We start from the raw sequence: 17,278 nt of genomic DNA, 5'->3' as shown, positions 1-17,278 counted from the left end.
TTTTGCAGGTGCTGTTAGGGCAAGTATCAATTTATTTGCTCCATTTACAAAACTGTAACAAACAAATGATGAGATTCTCAACCACTTAAATTTGACAAACGTTTCCAACACAAGCGCATATTCTCAAGCTCTCTGGGGATCCCAATGATGGGGTATGTTGTATGCATGTCCCAGGATCCCTGTAGGCAATCATCTCTCTCTCACTAAACCATTACCCAAAATTGACTCTTTCTGGCTATCAAAATTGGAATGAAAGCAAGGAGCATATTGGAGAGGAATGGAGGTCAAGACCTTAATCTATGAGGTATCTTGAAGACAGGAACATCACCTAACACCCATCTTCACTTGGGTGCCATATGGAGTGATCATGGTTATTTGACACAAAACCTACATGTATTATTATTATACAGCCAAAGGACTGACACAATGGTCAGCATCTGAGTCTACTACTTAAAAAGCCAAATGAACTAAATAGCAGATCACGTGTTTCTATCATGAAAACTGATCCTGTTTAAAGAGAAAGGATGTTGGACATAAGTATTTCAGTTTGCTCCTAGCGTTTTTAAATTTCCCCCTACCTAGAATTAGTTTTTGGTGTCTTTCCTACTTCTTATCATAATATCAGAATTTAAAGGCATAAAGAATATAATGCCTCTCAGAAAATACTATTGTGATGTTTATTACCCAAAGGGAACAGGTTATAATTTATTGAAATAGTTTCCTATTCCTTTTTTCCCTTGTCTTCACTATTAAAAACAATGTGGGGGGGGGGTTAAAAAAAACCTTGGAAGGGTCAGAAGAAAGACAAAAACATTATATAAAAGATTTAAAGACTTTTTGAAAAGGTTATTCAGTCTAACGAGTGTGGAGAAGGCAGAGGAGTAATTCCATGATAATTTTCAAGGGTAGTATATGAAAAATTATTTAGAAGGCTGTTTTCATCTCTTCTGGATGACTTAGGAATGGGTCTGCATAAAAGTGGGTGATGGATTAGATTCTCCAAGGACTCCTTCGGCATGCGAGTTCACAACAATGTAACCAGTTTTAGTCCGTCTCCCTTTGCAAGAAATTAGCATAATATCCAGTGTAAATGACCATTTATTAAATGTTTTTTATTATTATAAAACCAATTACTGACATGTTATAGACTATCCTTTGTATTCAAATTTCTAGAAAGCTTTTCCATATTTATAATGTCAGAAATGAGTGCATTCACCCTGTTTCACTCTTTTGTAACTATATGAAAAAAATATTCGTTCTTGTAAGTACTTAAAAAGCTGAAGAATAAATAAATCAAGTTCCTCAAATAATTGCCTCTTTTCTTTTTCAGGCTTTGATTAAAAATAAGGTTATGTAAATTTATAGATTATCCTAATTATGGTAGAACTAAGTGAGCAATTTTATAGGTCATTTCCATTTTGTCATCATATTCAACAACAAAGCAAGAGAAATTTTATATTAAACTTACATGAAACTGTTAATGGATATGTCATTCTTTACAGATACAGGTGGTCACTGACTTATGATGGTTTGACTTACGATTTTTTGACTTTACGATGGTGCGAAAGCGATACGCATTCAGTAGAAACTGTACTTCCAATTTTGAATTTTGATGTTTTCCGGGGCTGGTGACTTCCTGCACGATCCTCTCTCGTGATGCTGGATAGTGGGAGCCACAGCTCCCAGTCACCCTGGGATCACGAGGGTGAACGACCAATACACTTAAGGACAGTATTCAACAAATTACCTGAGATATCAATACTTTATTATAAAAGACGCTTTGTGTTCGATGATTTGCCCAACTGTAGGCTAATGCAAGTGTGCTGAGCATGTTTAAGGTAGGCGAGGCTAAGCTATGATGTTTGGTAAGGTAGGGGTGTTAAATGCATTTTCAACTTACAGTATTTTCAATTTAATGAGTTTATTGGGACATAACTCCATTGCAAGTTACGGATGATCTGTACAAATGTATTCAGTGAAAAGTGGGCTTGAAAAGTCTATTATCCCCATCCAACCCCTCTAAACACACACACACACACACACGCACACACACACGCATACACATCTTGGGAAGGGGAGGAAAAAAATTGCCTAAAATGTCCCTGACTTTTGGCTTGGTAACAATTATTGTCTTTTCCTTTTGAAAGTGATACGTTTGTGCTCAGTGTTTGTGGCTTTGAATGAAATCCTCTAGCATCAGTTCTGGGCAGGTTGCAAGTTGCATCACACTTTTTTTTTTTCCTCTTGAGAGGCAATATAGTATTTTGAAAAGAGATGAGGTTCTTAAATCAAACACATGTAAGTTTTCCACTTGCTTCACATATAATATTGGGAAATAGTTTCATTTTTTTAGAGCCTCCATTTTCTTTTAACTGCCCAGGCAGAATGACTTCACAATGTTTGTGATGAATAAATGCCAGAAGTAGCCACCATGTAGTGAGCACCTATTCTGATCCAGTCATTATCATCAATCTTTATAACAACACTATGGGGTGAGATTGTTCTAATCTCCGCTTGGTACAAGAGCACATCAGCCAAATGCCCGTCACACTGTCCAGCTCAGCCCACTGTGGTGGCGGCAATGGCAATATAGTGGTGGTCATTGTGATTGCTTTTGTGACTGTAGTCATCTTACAGCCACACTTTCCCACTTTAACTGACTCGATTTAAGAACATAAAAAGGCAGCCAGGTTAAGGAACACAGGATTCAAAGTCAGGTTTACCTACCCGCGATCTGTGCGGTTAAACGTTACACCATGTCGTTATGGTAGCTTGAGATTTTAGGCTTGCTCAGTGCTGGCACTGTGCATAGAGGTACTTCATTCTTCTTGGCACAGTGTTTGCAATTTATATTTAAAAATAGTTTGGGTGTTTATTTTTTTCTGAAAACACGCCGATATGTTACCTAAAGGCACATTTTATCCTTAGCATATGGATTTGTGTACACTTACATCAGTGAGTCATTTCAGTGACCCAGCTACGTGACCACCTGGCTCACTCTGCTACTTGGTGAAGATATTTCTAGTTTCCCTGTTCTGTGCATTGGGTTTAGGGTAATAGCCTATTCTCCATGAATTATATTTCTCGAGTGTAGTAACTGTATGGGTTATTTCTGTGCCTCTTTCCAATTGCTGTTATCATTGCTGGTAAAGATCACCTTAACATCTTAACTAACGATTAGTACTCTAAAATTTAATCTGAGGTATTAATTTCATAAATCAAATTGTACAAGTAGAATATTGCTATATAATTTACAATCACATCACACGCCAATAAGTGTAATTATTTCGCCATATAAATTCAACAGGATCTATTACTTAATATTTATTTTTAGCCTAAGCTATGCATTTATTTCTAATTAGTGAAAGGTTCTTTTTCTACTTCAGGGAGAGTTAAACCATAAAAACAAATGGAAATAAAAACCACTGAAGTGTGATCCATTTTTCTTGGTATGATGTATATACTTAAAGGCACTAAAGATCTCACGGTACTACTTAAAATTATGTAATTAATTGAGACATGAACAGTTTTACATTATGTTTGTTAGATAAGAAGTAATATTGAGACTCCCTAGAAAGCAGAGCGGTGTACTGAGAATGGTGCTAGCCCTTATGGATGCTGATGCAATAACAACTCACAGGTTTCTAGGGAGCAACCAGCAGTTTTTGTTTGCTTAGAGTTTAGCCCGTCCTTTTAAAGATCGGATTCATTTGAAATGCTCTAAATTCAAGTTAGAAAGTAACCTTTAGCAAAATGTATTTGACCCACTTAGCAGACTTCTGTATAAAAGTTCTACATGTGTAAGAACCACTTGACATGGTAATTTTTTTTCTTGTATTACCCTTACAACTGTGAATATCTGAAAATGAGCAAAGCCTTAGAGGCACAGGTAGCCTTCAGAACATTCTCTCACTTGTACCAGCATGCGGTTTACACGGCCATTAAAACCACTGTCATTTTACATCTGTAAAGCTCTTCCTCAGCAATTCTCACTTCATCTTCACAACAACCCAGTGAGGAGAGCAGGTGTAGTGGATGTTTGTCATTTCTGCCGACCCAGCACCCCAAGAACCCACCTGCCTGGGCAGAGCCCTGGGGTAAGAGGGATGGAAGGGAGGGGTCCTCTTCCTCTCCCCAAATCAGAGGAGAGCAGAGATTCTCTCCCGCTGACTTGGCAGCTCCAACGTTCTCCTGTGACTGAGGCTCAGCCAATGAGACGACCCTGCCTGAGAGGTTTCCCAGTAATGAGTGAATCAGAGCTGCTGAGGAGAGTGTGGGAGGCAGTGGCTGGCAAGGGCAGTGCCCGTGGCACTGGAACCAGCTAGGACCTTCAGAGTCCAGGGCCAGTAGAGGCAAGTTGGGTGTCCCTTTGTTTCTGCCCACTTTCCCCAAGGTTTTTCAGCCTCTTCCCTCCACTAGACATCTTGTATCTTGTCCTCACGTCCCTGTTACATTTAATGTTACTAAAGCAAGTTTTGGTTGATTTGCAACCCAGAACACAGGTGATTATAAGTATTGCTATTCTCAGTTTATAGACGAAGAAATTGTGCCTTACAGAGGTTAAGTAACTTGCGTGAATTGTAGTTATCTAGCAAAACCAAGTCAAGATCCCATGACTTCTACTTAAGGGTTGTTTCTTTCACAGCACACTGCGCTCCCATTGCGTTCGGTGGCCTCGTAGTGGTGAGGCAGCTTACTCCTCTGTGCCTCCTTGATCACCATGTTAATCCTACTTGCTGTTATGTTTATCTGCGTGATGTCAGATGTACCTGTCTTCCACACCAGACCACTGAGCATCTGGAAGACAAGGATTGTATTATATTCATCATTTTCTCTCAAACATGCTCTAGCGCCTGGGTGCATAGTCAGTGCTAAATAAAGATTTTGATGAATGAGTGAACAAATGAGTTCATAAGTTATTCAATGACATGAAAACACAAATATAAGTTTGAAGTCAATGATACAAGTATAATTTTCATTTTAAAAAACACCGCTATGGGGGCCGGCCTGGGGGTGCAGCAGTTAAGTTTGCATGTTCTGCTTTGGCAGCCGGGGGTTCACTGGTTCCGATCCCAGGTGCAGACCTACACTCCACTTGTCAAGTCATGCTGTGGCAGCGTCCCACATATAAAGTGGAGGAAGATGGATATGGATGTTAGCTCAGGGCCAGTCTTCCTCAGTGAAAAGAGGAAGATTGGTGACAGATATTAGCTCAGGGCTAATCTTCCTCAAAAAAAAAAAACAAGGAAAAGGAAAAAAGCAAAAGCAAAAAAACACGACTATGGTCTTTAGCAATCAAAATTTTAGAATATTTTACATAAAATAATTTGCCTTGAATATATAACAATGTTCACTTAGTAAGCATTTGTTCCATACCTACTATGTGCCAGGTTCTTGTTACAGAGATAAATAAAAGTTAGTCTCCTTCTTTCAGATGTCTCACAGACTGATGAGAGAAACAAATGATTCCAGAGCTCTGATCATGAAGCTGTGGGAAAAGGGGCTGTGGTAATCTGAGAACGATTACAGCAGCAGGCCCACTGTCAGCAGCCATGGGAACGCTACATGGCATGGAGATTGACTCTGGGCAGAATGCTGCACACGGCAAGGACAAAAGCCAGCACCCTCTGAAAGCTGGAGAAAAGCACAGTGTGTTTGCCTTTCCAGAATGTTGTGAGATTTGCTAAAAACCAGTTACCTGTACCCTTATTCAGACATAATTATATTTATGAGGTTATAATCAAGGCTTGTTATCAAAGATTTTTGAATAATTTTGAAATTGCTATGTACCATATGAGACTAATACATAAATATATTATATTTTAGTTTGGCACAAAGTTGAGAATGAAGATAGATCTGTATCGTTATTTAATCATTAAAGCCCGGTACAATAGAAGCAACAAATAAAGATATATAAAAATATGAAAAGATACAAAACCATATATATGTATATCAAAATACATATATATGCATAAAATAGGATAAAAATTTATCAATATAATTTCCACTCTTTACGAATTATGCACACAGTAGGAGAAATATTTAACTCCATAATGTTTTGGTATCATTTGCAGACAATTACTACGGTACCCCGAAGCCTCCAGCAGAACCAGCACCATTATTATTAAATGTAACAGACCAGATACTTCCGGGAGCCACTCCAACCGCTGAAGGAAAACGGAAGAGGAATAAGTCGGTGAGCAACATGGAGAAAGCAAGTATAGAGCCGCCCGAGGGGGAAGAGGAGGAGAGGCCTGTGGTCAATGGGAACGGAGGAGGAGTGACACCAGGTTAGTCATTTACATGTTTTATAGGTCCATCTACTCTTTTAGATGTTACCAAATATGTCTTATATCTATGTGTTTAAATGCATGTGTATTTTCTTCACATATATATATGTTCAGACATGTACATATATATATATATATATGATTACAGTTAACTTCAGAGAGAGAAGATTATGACATCAAATGGAAAGGCCAAGATTCTTGTTTCCAATTTTTTTAGTTTTAATTTTGACATATCAAGCAATTCATTCAACTCCCTCAATTTTTGGTTTCCCTTATATAATAATGGCAGTATAGTGAATGGTTTAAACCTCTTAGAAAGTGTTACAGGTCATGAATATGATTGGGTAAAGTTCTGAGGTCTTTGCTAATCAATATTAGATGAAATCTAGCCTTAGAAATCTCCGCATGCTCTCAGTGCTGTCAATAGAGGTTGTGTGATGTGATTTAGTTAACAACTTCAGTGAATACAGTCCTCAAAATGACCACAGCTCCAGAAAGCACATTTGTTCATATCTCCCCTCTTGCCACCCAATCTGGCAGAGTGGAGAAAGCATCTTTATACAGTGACATTGTGAGGTCACGCACCCTTGGACAAGGAAAAGACTTGTCACCCCTTTAATTTGTGATCTACTGTATCACATATGTAAAGAATATTAGACATATATAAAGTATGTTGGTGCAAGGTATGGATTTGCTATTTTCTTATGCTTATTACTAGTGGAGTGGAATTTTTTATTTATAAAGTAGATTTTTTCATAACATTGTCTATAATTAAATGTTACCAAAATAAAACTATGGCATTCTCTTAGCCTCTAAGCTTATTCTTAAGATATTTCCTACAACTACTTCAGTGTCTATATTTTTATTTATCACTGTGCTGCTTTTATGGTATTTGAATTTCATGTTCAGTTGCTTATAAAATAAAAGTTTCATAAGCTTATTTTTACCTTCCTTGTTTATAATACCTACAAAAATGTTCTTCATTGAACATAAGGAGACCAAAATCTAATCTGTGCCAGTCAAGGTGTAAAACCTTAACAAGTGGTTTCATTGTGATTGGTCAGAGGAGGATAACAGCCTCCATTAATATACTGGTTAAAACTTATTCTCTGACCCTAGTAATCCTTGATTTCTGGATACAAATGCCAAGAGTCACCATAGATACGTAATGTAACTTGTTTAATGGGAAATGATCTGGTAATTTTTAAGCAATTAGATACCTTCTCTTTTTTGAATCTGCAATACCTTTGTCAAAATATTTACTTTTCATCATGTGATTGATTTAAATGAAGTTGATAGTACATAGTTTCCTTAGTGGATCTTTGATATGAGATGCAAAACAGTTCAACCGAGTGGAAGCAGTCATCCCAAAAGAAGAAGTTGGGGGTCAAAGCGTAGTTGCAGAATTTCTTACTAGTTAGCACCTTATAGTTAAAATGTAAAATATATGGCCTTGGTTAGGCTCCGGTCATTGGTTTCTATTCCATTTCCACTCTGTATGGGGCAAATCAAATGACGCATTCTTGACCCAGAGATTCCTAAACTAGAAATTTATATAATTGGGGAGAGTAGTGAATCTAGAAGGTACCATTTCCTTCTGAAATGCATACCTTAGACATGAGAAATGGGGTATTTTTATGGCTAGGAAGTCTTTAAGGGCCTCAAGGAAAATGGACTGATTGAACACTTCTTGACCAGCCCTAGATGGATGACTGTCTCTGGACCCCTCAGCCTGAGGATGGTAGAGAACAACTCCAGCATCTCTAGATAGTCAACGGATGCCACAAACAGTGGTTCTGTAAGCCTGGCTGGACAAGTGGCCCCTACACTGTCTTTTTCTTCCCCATTATGAGAGATAACAGATGTATAAATTAGGCAGCTCTTCACTCAGTGTTCCAAGGTGGAAGAAACAGCCCCAAATTAGAAAGTTTGTCCATTGTCCCTTATTAGAAATCTTTTGACAACTCGCATCTTTGAAATGTCTTTGTTTTACTTTGTTTATGCAATAGAAACTTTAGAATATTCTTTGCCCCCTCTCATACATTGACCCAACCCTTCACCTTTTGAACTTCATCACATTTTTCTCCAGCACAGAGTCTTTTTCCTGCCTTTATCTTCTTTCCATACACATTCTCCAGATATAGGACACTTCAAACAATATTGAGAAAATTTTGCTTAAATGTGTGGTAACACTGCCCTGTACTAAACGTCAACTCAGAGTATAAATAGTGTACTCAATGAGGCACACTTGGAGAGTGAGCAAAGCTTACTGAGGTAACTTTATCTCTTTACAAAAAATATTTATAATAATGGTAAAAAGAAAACATAATAATCAATTTCTTTTGGATGCTAGGAACTCCTTAACCTCATTATATGTGTTAGTTCATTTAATTTCCCCAACAGTCCTGTTAGCCAGGTCTTGCTTTACAGATTAGGACGCTGAGGAACCCTTCAGTTAATAATTTGCCCGATAACTGGAATTCCTATATAGGAAATCTGAATCCAGAACCCATGCTCTTAGCTGCTATGCTATCCTGAGTCTTTCATCACCAAATAGAATCATGAATATATTTCTCAGAAATATGTAGACACGTGACCACTGTTGTACCCGTTCATCTTTAAAAGCGGCATTATAAATTTCTACCTACCAACGACTTCTTATTTCTTTCATTTCTGGAAATCATGTACAAGTGAACTTATTTCCCTCTGTGGATATAAAAAAATCCTTAGTTTTTTAATAATATTCTGTATGTATCTAAGCATCAAGTCAACCAATCTTTAACTCCTTACAAACTTTACCAAAATGAACTTTTATCTCTATGTAAATAAAGATTTTAGAGGAGTCCTCAATTTATTTCTATCCTCATTTTCTTCACCTTTTCTCCTTTGAACTGTAGTTTATACTTAGAATTATACATTCCTTTTTCTTTCAGATCATATCTGTGTACAGTCAGTGATCACTTTAACTATGTAATTTTTCCAAGAAGTTCCACTAACGTTATCAATGAAAATTCACATAAAATATGTGAATACTCATTTTATGCTAACTTCCCTCTTTTTGCTCAGAATTATATCAAACACATGGATTTAGCCCACAGTACCTAGAAAAGGCCATGTAACGATCTTTCATTATCTCAGATCAGAAATGTCTTTCTTTCTGACATACGTCACTTTGGTCATGGAAATCAACGTAGTTCTCTCCTTAGAAATGTAGTTCTATCCTTGTTAAAAATAAAAATTACAAAAATAAAAGTAAAAGTAAGACAAATAATGGCAACTCTGCTTTAATGAATGCCTACATTGTTCTAGGCATATAGCATACGTATTATCTCTAACCCCATAATCATGGCATGTTTACTTAACAAATGGATTGCTGAAATTTAGCTGAAGGTGTTTCACTAAGGTAGTGGTTCATTTAGTAGGAGAGTTGAGATCTGGACCCAAAGATACCTGAATCTGTCCTCTCTCCACCACAGTTCTCTGGGGCCGTTAACCATGCTGAGGACAAAGTTACTCCTGACCTTCATAAGGGAAATTACAATCCTGCAGCTCAGTGTATTTCATCTGCACTGTATTCTGTTATATTGGTCCTTCATTGGGTTCATGGCAGTGGTGTTAGATCTGATGCTTGCAAGGATGATATATCCTTACATCATCTTAGAGAATCTGTCTTTGAAGTGATACTTAAAATTCACACCCCCAGGAAACCTTCCCTTGACGTTAACCTCACCTATATTTAGACATCTTCATCTTGTTAGAACTGACATCCCGCCCCATGGCTTCAAATACTGTAGATATACCTGCAGCCTTCAATTCTCTCCTCTGTTCCAGGGCCATATTTCTAACTACTGCCCAATGGACTGCCCCACTTAAGCATTTTTTCAACAACTTAAATGCGACATTCCGCTTAAACTCTTCTCCCGTAAAACAAATAAGCAAACCAACTCACAAAGTCCTCTACCTGATTTCTCTAATTCTTCTTTGTGCCCAGATAGATCAGAATTATCTTTGATGCTTCCCTCCCCCAGGCTGGATATATATTATCGGGTACAAAAGATCGCTGGGCCTTTAGCTTTCATCTCTTCCTTCCAAGTATCACTGCCCCTCCTACATCACTGCTTTATCCCCTCATTTGTGAACCAGTGCCTTGCCTGACTTACCTTCCTCCAGGCTCCATCCTTATCAAATTTCCTGTTATTCCTCAATCAGTTAGGGATTCTTAGGCCTGCAATGGGTCATGTAACTATCGTTCTCAAAACTTGCATGGGCTCCTAATTCTACTGCTTCAAACTCCTTAGGCAGCCACTCAGATGCTCCCACATTTGACTACAGCATCGCTGTTAGCTTTGTCTCCTATTATTCCCCCACTCTCTTCTGTCCTCTACATTCCATACTCATAAAACACCTCCACCTGTCTGATAAGCTCTTTCCTACATTCAAACTTCCTATTCTTTTATTCAAAATTCAAAGCAATTTTTGATATCCCCCTTGTTGACTCCCATAAGGAAAAGTTGAGACTGTCCATCACTGAATTATTTACATTTTCCATTCCTTTGGGAGTTATTGGTTAACCTGGTATTTGTAGGTCACTTTCATGATGTGCATGTCTGGCGTCCCCACATATACTGCAAACATGGTTAGGACAGGGCTTACTTCTACTTTTTAGTTTATCTGTCTCAGTTATTAGTATATACCTTTAAATATTTCAAGTTCTTAGTAAATCTTTATTTTTTAGTCAATGAAACCTTTAGAGAATGTTAAAGTTTTACTATGTAAATGTGATTAGATTTAATTCATGCTCATTTTACATTATTCAGTGTCTTCAACATGCACTGTTTCTTCATTTGAAAGATACGAGATTCCTGATCTTACATTCCTTCAAAAGTTGTTTGATAATTAAAGAAAATTATGCAGAAGTATATTTTTAAAAATATATTCTTAGAGATGAGAATTATTCAGTCTCTCTAACTGTGGGAAAATACCAAAAATAGACAAGAGGTTAATAGATGAGTAGATAGAACTTTTTTTTTAAGATGAAACTTTTCTAAAGAAAAGCAAATCCTGTGAACCATGGTTATTGAGTTAAGCTCTCTTGGATTTCTTTTATGTCATGAATTATCTGCTAAACTTTTCCGGAAAGTAATTCACTATTATAGTGCAGCTTCCCCTCACCAGCTATTAGTAAGCTTAGTGCAAAGAATTAGAGATGCACATATATTTTAAAGGCAGCTAAATCTCTCTGTTAATACACACACACACACAATGCCAGGAGGAACAGGGCCCGTGAGAGCTACCTTCGCCAACAAAGGGAATACAGTATGCGTACACGGAGCTGCCTTCCGCAGGCCCCCAAGCCCGCAATTAGTGCAAATGAACTGCATCTCCCAGAGAGGGAACAGAGTGTCCCTTATGTGACCACCGAGTGTCCTCAGCAATGATCTCAGTTCACCGTTAGGGACCGGCATCCAGGTCCTGTGCTGCTTGGCACGCTGACCGTGCATGCACCATCAGTCCTGGGTCTGTGAATGAGCTCCTGTCACTGTCAAAAGAATTATGTGCTCCATAGTGAATCTCGCTGTTTTCCCGTGAATAATGGCCCACTCTGAAACCACCCCAACCCCTGTCCCCTGCTTATTTTTGTGTGGGTTCACAGAGACTGCGATGTGTGCACCCACTCCGAGCTTTATCTTTTATTTATTTACTTATTTATCTTTTGAGGAGGCTTAATTTTGTGATCTTGTTCCCAAACACAGTACTGGGTTTTATTTTTCCATTGGAGGGACAAATTTCTGGGGCTATTTTAATCTTCTAAAGCTAAATATTCCATTCGTAAATGAGGAGCATTCTACCTTTTCTGAAGAGGATTATTTGAAAGTTGATTTTTAAATACTCCGAGTAGCTAGGTGTCGTTATAAAGTAACAAGAAAATCTCTTTAGAGTTTGTGGTTAGACATTATAATAGTAATTGTAACTACACCAGTGGAAAGCAAAAATGGGATCATGACTGGTTTCGTGTCACTTTGAATCAAGACAGGCTCACTTTTCGATTAAACTGAAAGTGATACATTGTTTAAACGTGTTCATGCCCTCAAAGTGATTCAGCATTTTCCGGATCTTGCGCTTGACCTTTGTGGAGAGTGTTTTCCGTTTCTCTGGGGGTTTATGTGATGTGCGTCAGAGAGAGATGTGATAAGTGAATGAGGAGTGGGGAACAAGAACAACCAGGTAACAGTCAGGTTTGTACAGCACTTACAGAAAGCCTGTGGACTAGTGGAAATGAGCGTCATTAGGTTCTCCAGGCGTTCTTAGAGTCTGAGCTTATTTCTAATCATAGTCATCCATTCTCTCTGGGTCTGATGTTCACCCTGTGTTCCATTTTCTTGTCTCATATTTCCTCTCGTAGAAGTGATTGTAATTTCAGTCTGAAATCTCAGCTAGTTTATTGTCAGACAGAGATTGCTCTAGTTATTTCTGGCTGAGGGCTTGCCTTTGTCTGTAAAGACAGGTCTCTCTGCACACTCGTTCCTTCTACATAGCCCCATTGCTGGGAATAGCAGCCTTATCTTTTTCTTCCTAATTGACTTCTTTCTCTCATCAAAAAATACCTTGACTCCAATTTGACCCCAAAGAATAGCACTTGAATTATCAAGATCAAGATTAAACAAAGTCATCTTCTTTTTCTCTTTCAGCCCCTTTGCTGTTCCTAAAACTTCAGAAGGTGATGCTATGTTTCATATAGCACTAATCTCCTGAATTTTTTCCCAGAATTTTGAAACCAAGATCTAAAAAATATTGTACCTGCCTGTCCTATATTTCATTTCATATCTTGCTTTGGTCTTTGAGTATTTTCAGTACTTATGTCAGTTTGTCTCATCCCAAAGTTAGTTGAGGATTTGAAAGACTTGCTTCTATATGATAAATATCTTTAGAATTCATTACATTATGAAAATCATACAACATATACAATTTCGAAGCTGTGAGGATTCATTTTATCACCATTATTCTGGTCTACTTTTATTAAAATGTTAAAAATTAAATATTTCAGAAAGAAGAAAGTATACTAATTAACACAACCCTTCTCCCCTGTTAATGGGAAATAATTTCCTCTGCTAATCTTTCTACTGATTTTTTCCAATTTAGTTTTTTCTACCTTGGGATTTTTTTTTCTTTGTCATCTTCCGCTCATAGACCTTGAATTTTCTATTTTCATGATTTCTCCTTTTGTTCTTTTAATGCTCTTAAACATTTGAAACAACTTGTAACCAAGAGTGGATTTTAGATATATATGAAACATAACTTTGAGGTTTTGAATATGCTTTCTTAGTAATTCACAATTCCCTGGCTAGCCCCCTGAATAGATGAGATTCAATTTGGTTACAAATATTACAGATAAAAAGTAATTTCTTTGTAGGATTGGGAATTGCTGCTTCCTCAATTGATATATCATCTCAAAAATCAGAAGCATAGTTAATCATTACCCTAATTCTTCCTAATTCTAATATTTTATCCCAGATTTGTTTCTTTCATGGCCTCAAATAATTAATGAAAATATTTGTTAACATCTCAGGAAAATTATATATGCAAATATATGTTTATGTATATTTATTGTATATTATATAATAATATTAATAAATAGTAAATGTATATTTAATAAATATATTTTAATTGCCACAGTTTTTAAGGGCCACCCCTCCTCATTCTTATCCCGTATATGAAAAGAATTTGTAATGCATTTTTTTAGACCTTGTAAACACTTTAGGAGAGCTAAGGGCTCAGAAAATGCCAACTAAAAGTCAGTAATCAATGTATATAGAAAAATCTCTGAAGGAGCAGAAAAAATAATCATCTTTGCTAACTAGATTGCTGAAGCCCTTGGAGCAGCAACAGGAAAGAAACCTACTTCCCACTGTATTTCCCCTTTGTGCTTTTGGATTTGGTCCGTGTATGTGTTTTATTACATGAAAAATAAAAGGAATTCTTTTAAATGATGAGCAAAAACTCACTGACCTCTTAATGTGCAAACATTTTGGCACTCATGTTATAATTCCTTGTCTCATTTTAGCAGGTTTAGGAAAAATAAAGACAGTTGATTAAGAGCACTAACTACAATAAGCAATAAGCTACAACCTCATCGTCTTTCAATCCACTGGCTCCATAGAATGCAGGTGGGGCCACCACATGACTGCTCTCTTTCTAAAGACAGAATGGCCTCCACTTTTCACTACAGGATATAATCTATAGTGTGACCGTAATAAAAAACCAATTACAGTGATAATTTTCTCTTGTCTAAGAATCAACCCTGAGTTGTTCATTCATTTACAAGAGCCTGTGGTTCAAATTCTAACTAAGCCCTTTAGCTTGTAGCAGTAAAAAGAATATGCTCTGACTGTACCCCCTCCCCACTACAATACAGTAAGACCTTGGATCAATAGAGCTGACACACTTTTTGACGAGACTGCTGAGTTTGCAAGAAAGCAAGGGAAACCTTCAAGCCCCACCACTTCCACCACCATGGTCACCCACAAAGGAACAGAAACCAGAGTGTGAGCAAGCTGCTGTAAGCAGGTGTGAAAACCAAGATCGCCCTGGGGAGCTGTGAGGAGACTAAGCCTGGAGCTACTGTGAAATTGGGGAGCCGTGTCTCCGACTCTGCTTTAAGTGAGTACCCTCAATGGTGCCAAAGGGATGCAAGTCCGTAGCCCAGTAGCAGCCTCTGACGCCCAGCAAAATCAAATGCAAAACTCTATAGGAAATAATACAGAACTTGGGAAAAATGTGTGGTTTCTGAGGATTGTTTTTTTTCTCCTTTAAATCACTTAACCCCACGGCAAGTTTCAATGGAAGAAGAAAAATTCAAAATTTATGCAAATGTTAAAGATCATATAAAAGCAACCACACTTCCTGTTTCTCTAGGGAGAAACCATGTGATTGCTTGACTGGTTTCACCACCCAATTTATTTAGCATTTTAAGTAGTAGAGCTCACGGATGATAATATGTAACATTTACTGAACACCTACTGTGTTCTAGTAGTTTACTCTTCTAAGCGATTTAAATACACATCACATTTAATCCTTGTAGTTAGGTAATGTTGTTATCCCCGCTTTACAGTTAAGGAAGTTAAGGCATGCACAGAGTGGTTAAGTAACTTGCTCAACATCACACTGTAAAGAACAGATTCAAACCAAGGCAACTCAACACCAGCCTTAGAAAACAGATTATACTGCTTCTTGCAGAGTATGCATGGTGCTATCTGAGCATTGCTAAACAAAAAGCAAAAATCGTTTTTAAAAATCTCAAGTTATTTCTGTTCTCTTTCCTTATCAACTATAAATACGTTCCTCAATCTTCTTTTCCCCTTAAATGTTCTCTGGCCCAGCTTATTTCCAAAGAAATCATATGAAGACAGGAGAAAAAAAATCATTAGGTTTATTAAAATTTGTCACATAGCCATTAGAAATATAAATCACAGAACTCTGTCATGGGGTAAAATGAATTTTGGAAATTCAAATTTTATGACTTTTTGAAGAAATAAAATCAACAATTTCCTATCTAGCTTAAAAACATTATTTCCCCTCATTTCAAAGGATGGCAATTACAGAGAGCTGAACATTAACTATATGCATAGACCATGTCAAATGAAAATATGGATAAGGTATAAAATAGGCAATCTTCTTCTTGAAATGGTTTTATCTTGGTGTTTGATTATTCTTTAATAAAACCGAGAGGGGGCATTCAAAACCATGGCATTCTGATTTATCCTCGATCTTGCATCCGAAAGGCAATATGTTAGATACTGCTGGCAATAAAGATGTAAGCGAGTGGAACGGCTGCTATATATATTGTTGTAATCTTGATACCTGAGACTGGACCAGAGCTGTGGAATTTTTGTGGACTGGACTGAATGCAAAAATGCATATATTTAACTCTCTTCCAAGTAAATGGTTTTCAGTCCATGTGCTATATACAGATCTTTGAGCTCTTTGGAATTTCTTATGGGAAGGAGGAAATCATTTGCTGAATCCAATGAAACCATTAGGGTAGAAAAGATGAAAGAAATTAGATTCCTTAATTCTTCACAACAGTAAAAGTGTACATAAAATATGGTTTTTATAGGCCATTGCTTGTAAGAATGTGTATTGTCTATGTCTCTTTTGTGTCCCAATGTTTCTATAGAATTTCTAGGAAATTCAACAGTCCTGGTCAAAGGGAAAATTTTTCCATCATTACCATTCTTTAAAAAGAGGCGTTCCTTCTTCATTGAAATATTCTTTATTTCCACTATTATTGAAAAAGTAAAAACTTTGCTCTGGTTTTCAAGGCATCTAAATGACCTAGAAATGTGGAATGCTCAAAAAATGCCAGTGTTTGATAAAGTCTGTTCACTTCAGGCCCGAGCATCTTAGGGAAAAATTACATTTGCATATCCAAAAAAAATCATGTTTACATTGAAAAATAAAACCACGCTGAGAAATGTGTCTTGGAAAACAAAAAGCACAATTCTATATGACCACTTCCTAATCAAGAAATAGCTTCACACCACCGTAAAAGTAAAACATGCATGGGTTATGTGGCTCCTCCTTAGTCAGAATTCAAATAGTCTAGGGCTGCTCAAACCACAGGTCTGACGTAGATGAGATTTGCTTGAGGGCACATTTGCAGGAGTATATTTGTAAGCTGAACTCCATGGGAGGCAGGGCGTGCCAGCAGGAATAGCTACACGTATACCCTTGGTTAGCACATAAGATCTGTCCTTTCCCATCCTTTATTACTAAAAGTACATCCAGACAATGGAATGTTATTCAGTGCGAAAAAGAAATGAGGGATAACACCATGAAAAGACATTGAGTAAACTTAAATGCGTATTACTATGTGAAAAAAGCCAGTCTGAAAAGGCTCTGTACTATCTGACATTCTGGCAAAGGAAAAACTATGGAGACAGTAAAAACATCAATGGTTGCCGGTGGTTAGAGGGGAGAAAAGGATGAAT

General features: G+C 37.3%; 1 protein-coding gene across 6 annotated transcripts in view; it reads left to right on the top strand.

Moving 5' to 3' along the window:
• The window catches only part of MAGI2 (membrane associated guanylate kinase, WW and PDZ domain containing 2), a 1,256,398-nt gene that overhangs the window by 784,225 nt on the left and 454,895 nt on the right, over nt 1–17,278 (top strand). For all 6 annotated transcript variants that reach the window (XM_070506114.1, XM_070506099.1, XM_044769320.2 and 3 more), the window contains exon 4: nt 6,075–6,290. In XM_070506114.1, coding sequence (XP_070362215.1) covers nt 6,075–6,290 — 216 coding nt within the window. The remainder of the gene's footprint in view (nt 1–6,074; nt 6,291–17,278) is intronic.

Source organism: Equus asinus, chromosome 1, assembly GCF_041296235.1.
Source record: "Equus asinus isolate D_3611 breed Donkey chromosome 1, EquAss-T2T_v2, whole genome shotgun sequence".
Classification (NCBI taxonomy): domain Eukaryota; kingdom Metazoa; phylum Chordata; class Mammalia; order Perissodactyla; family Equidae; genus Equus; species Equus asinus.
This window is presented reverse-complemented; position numbering and strand designations above follow the sequence as displayed.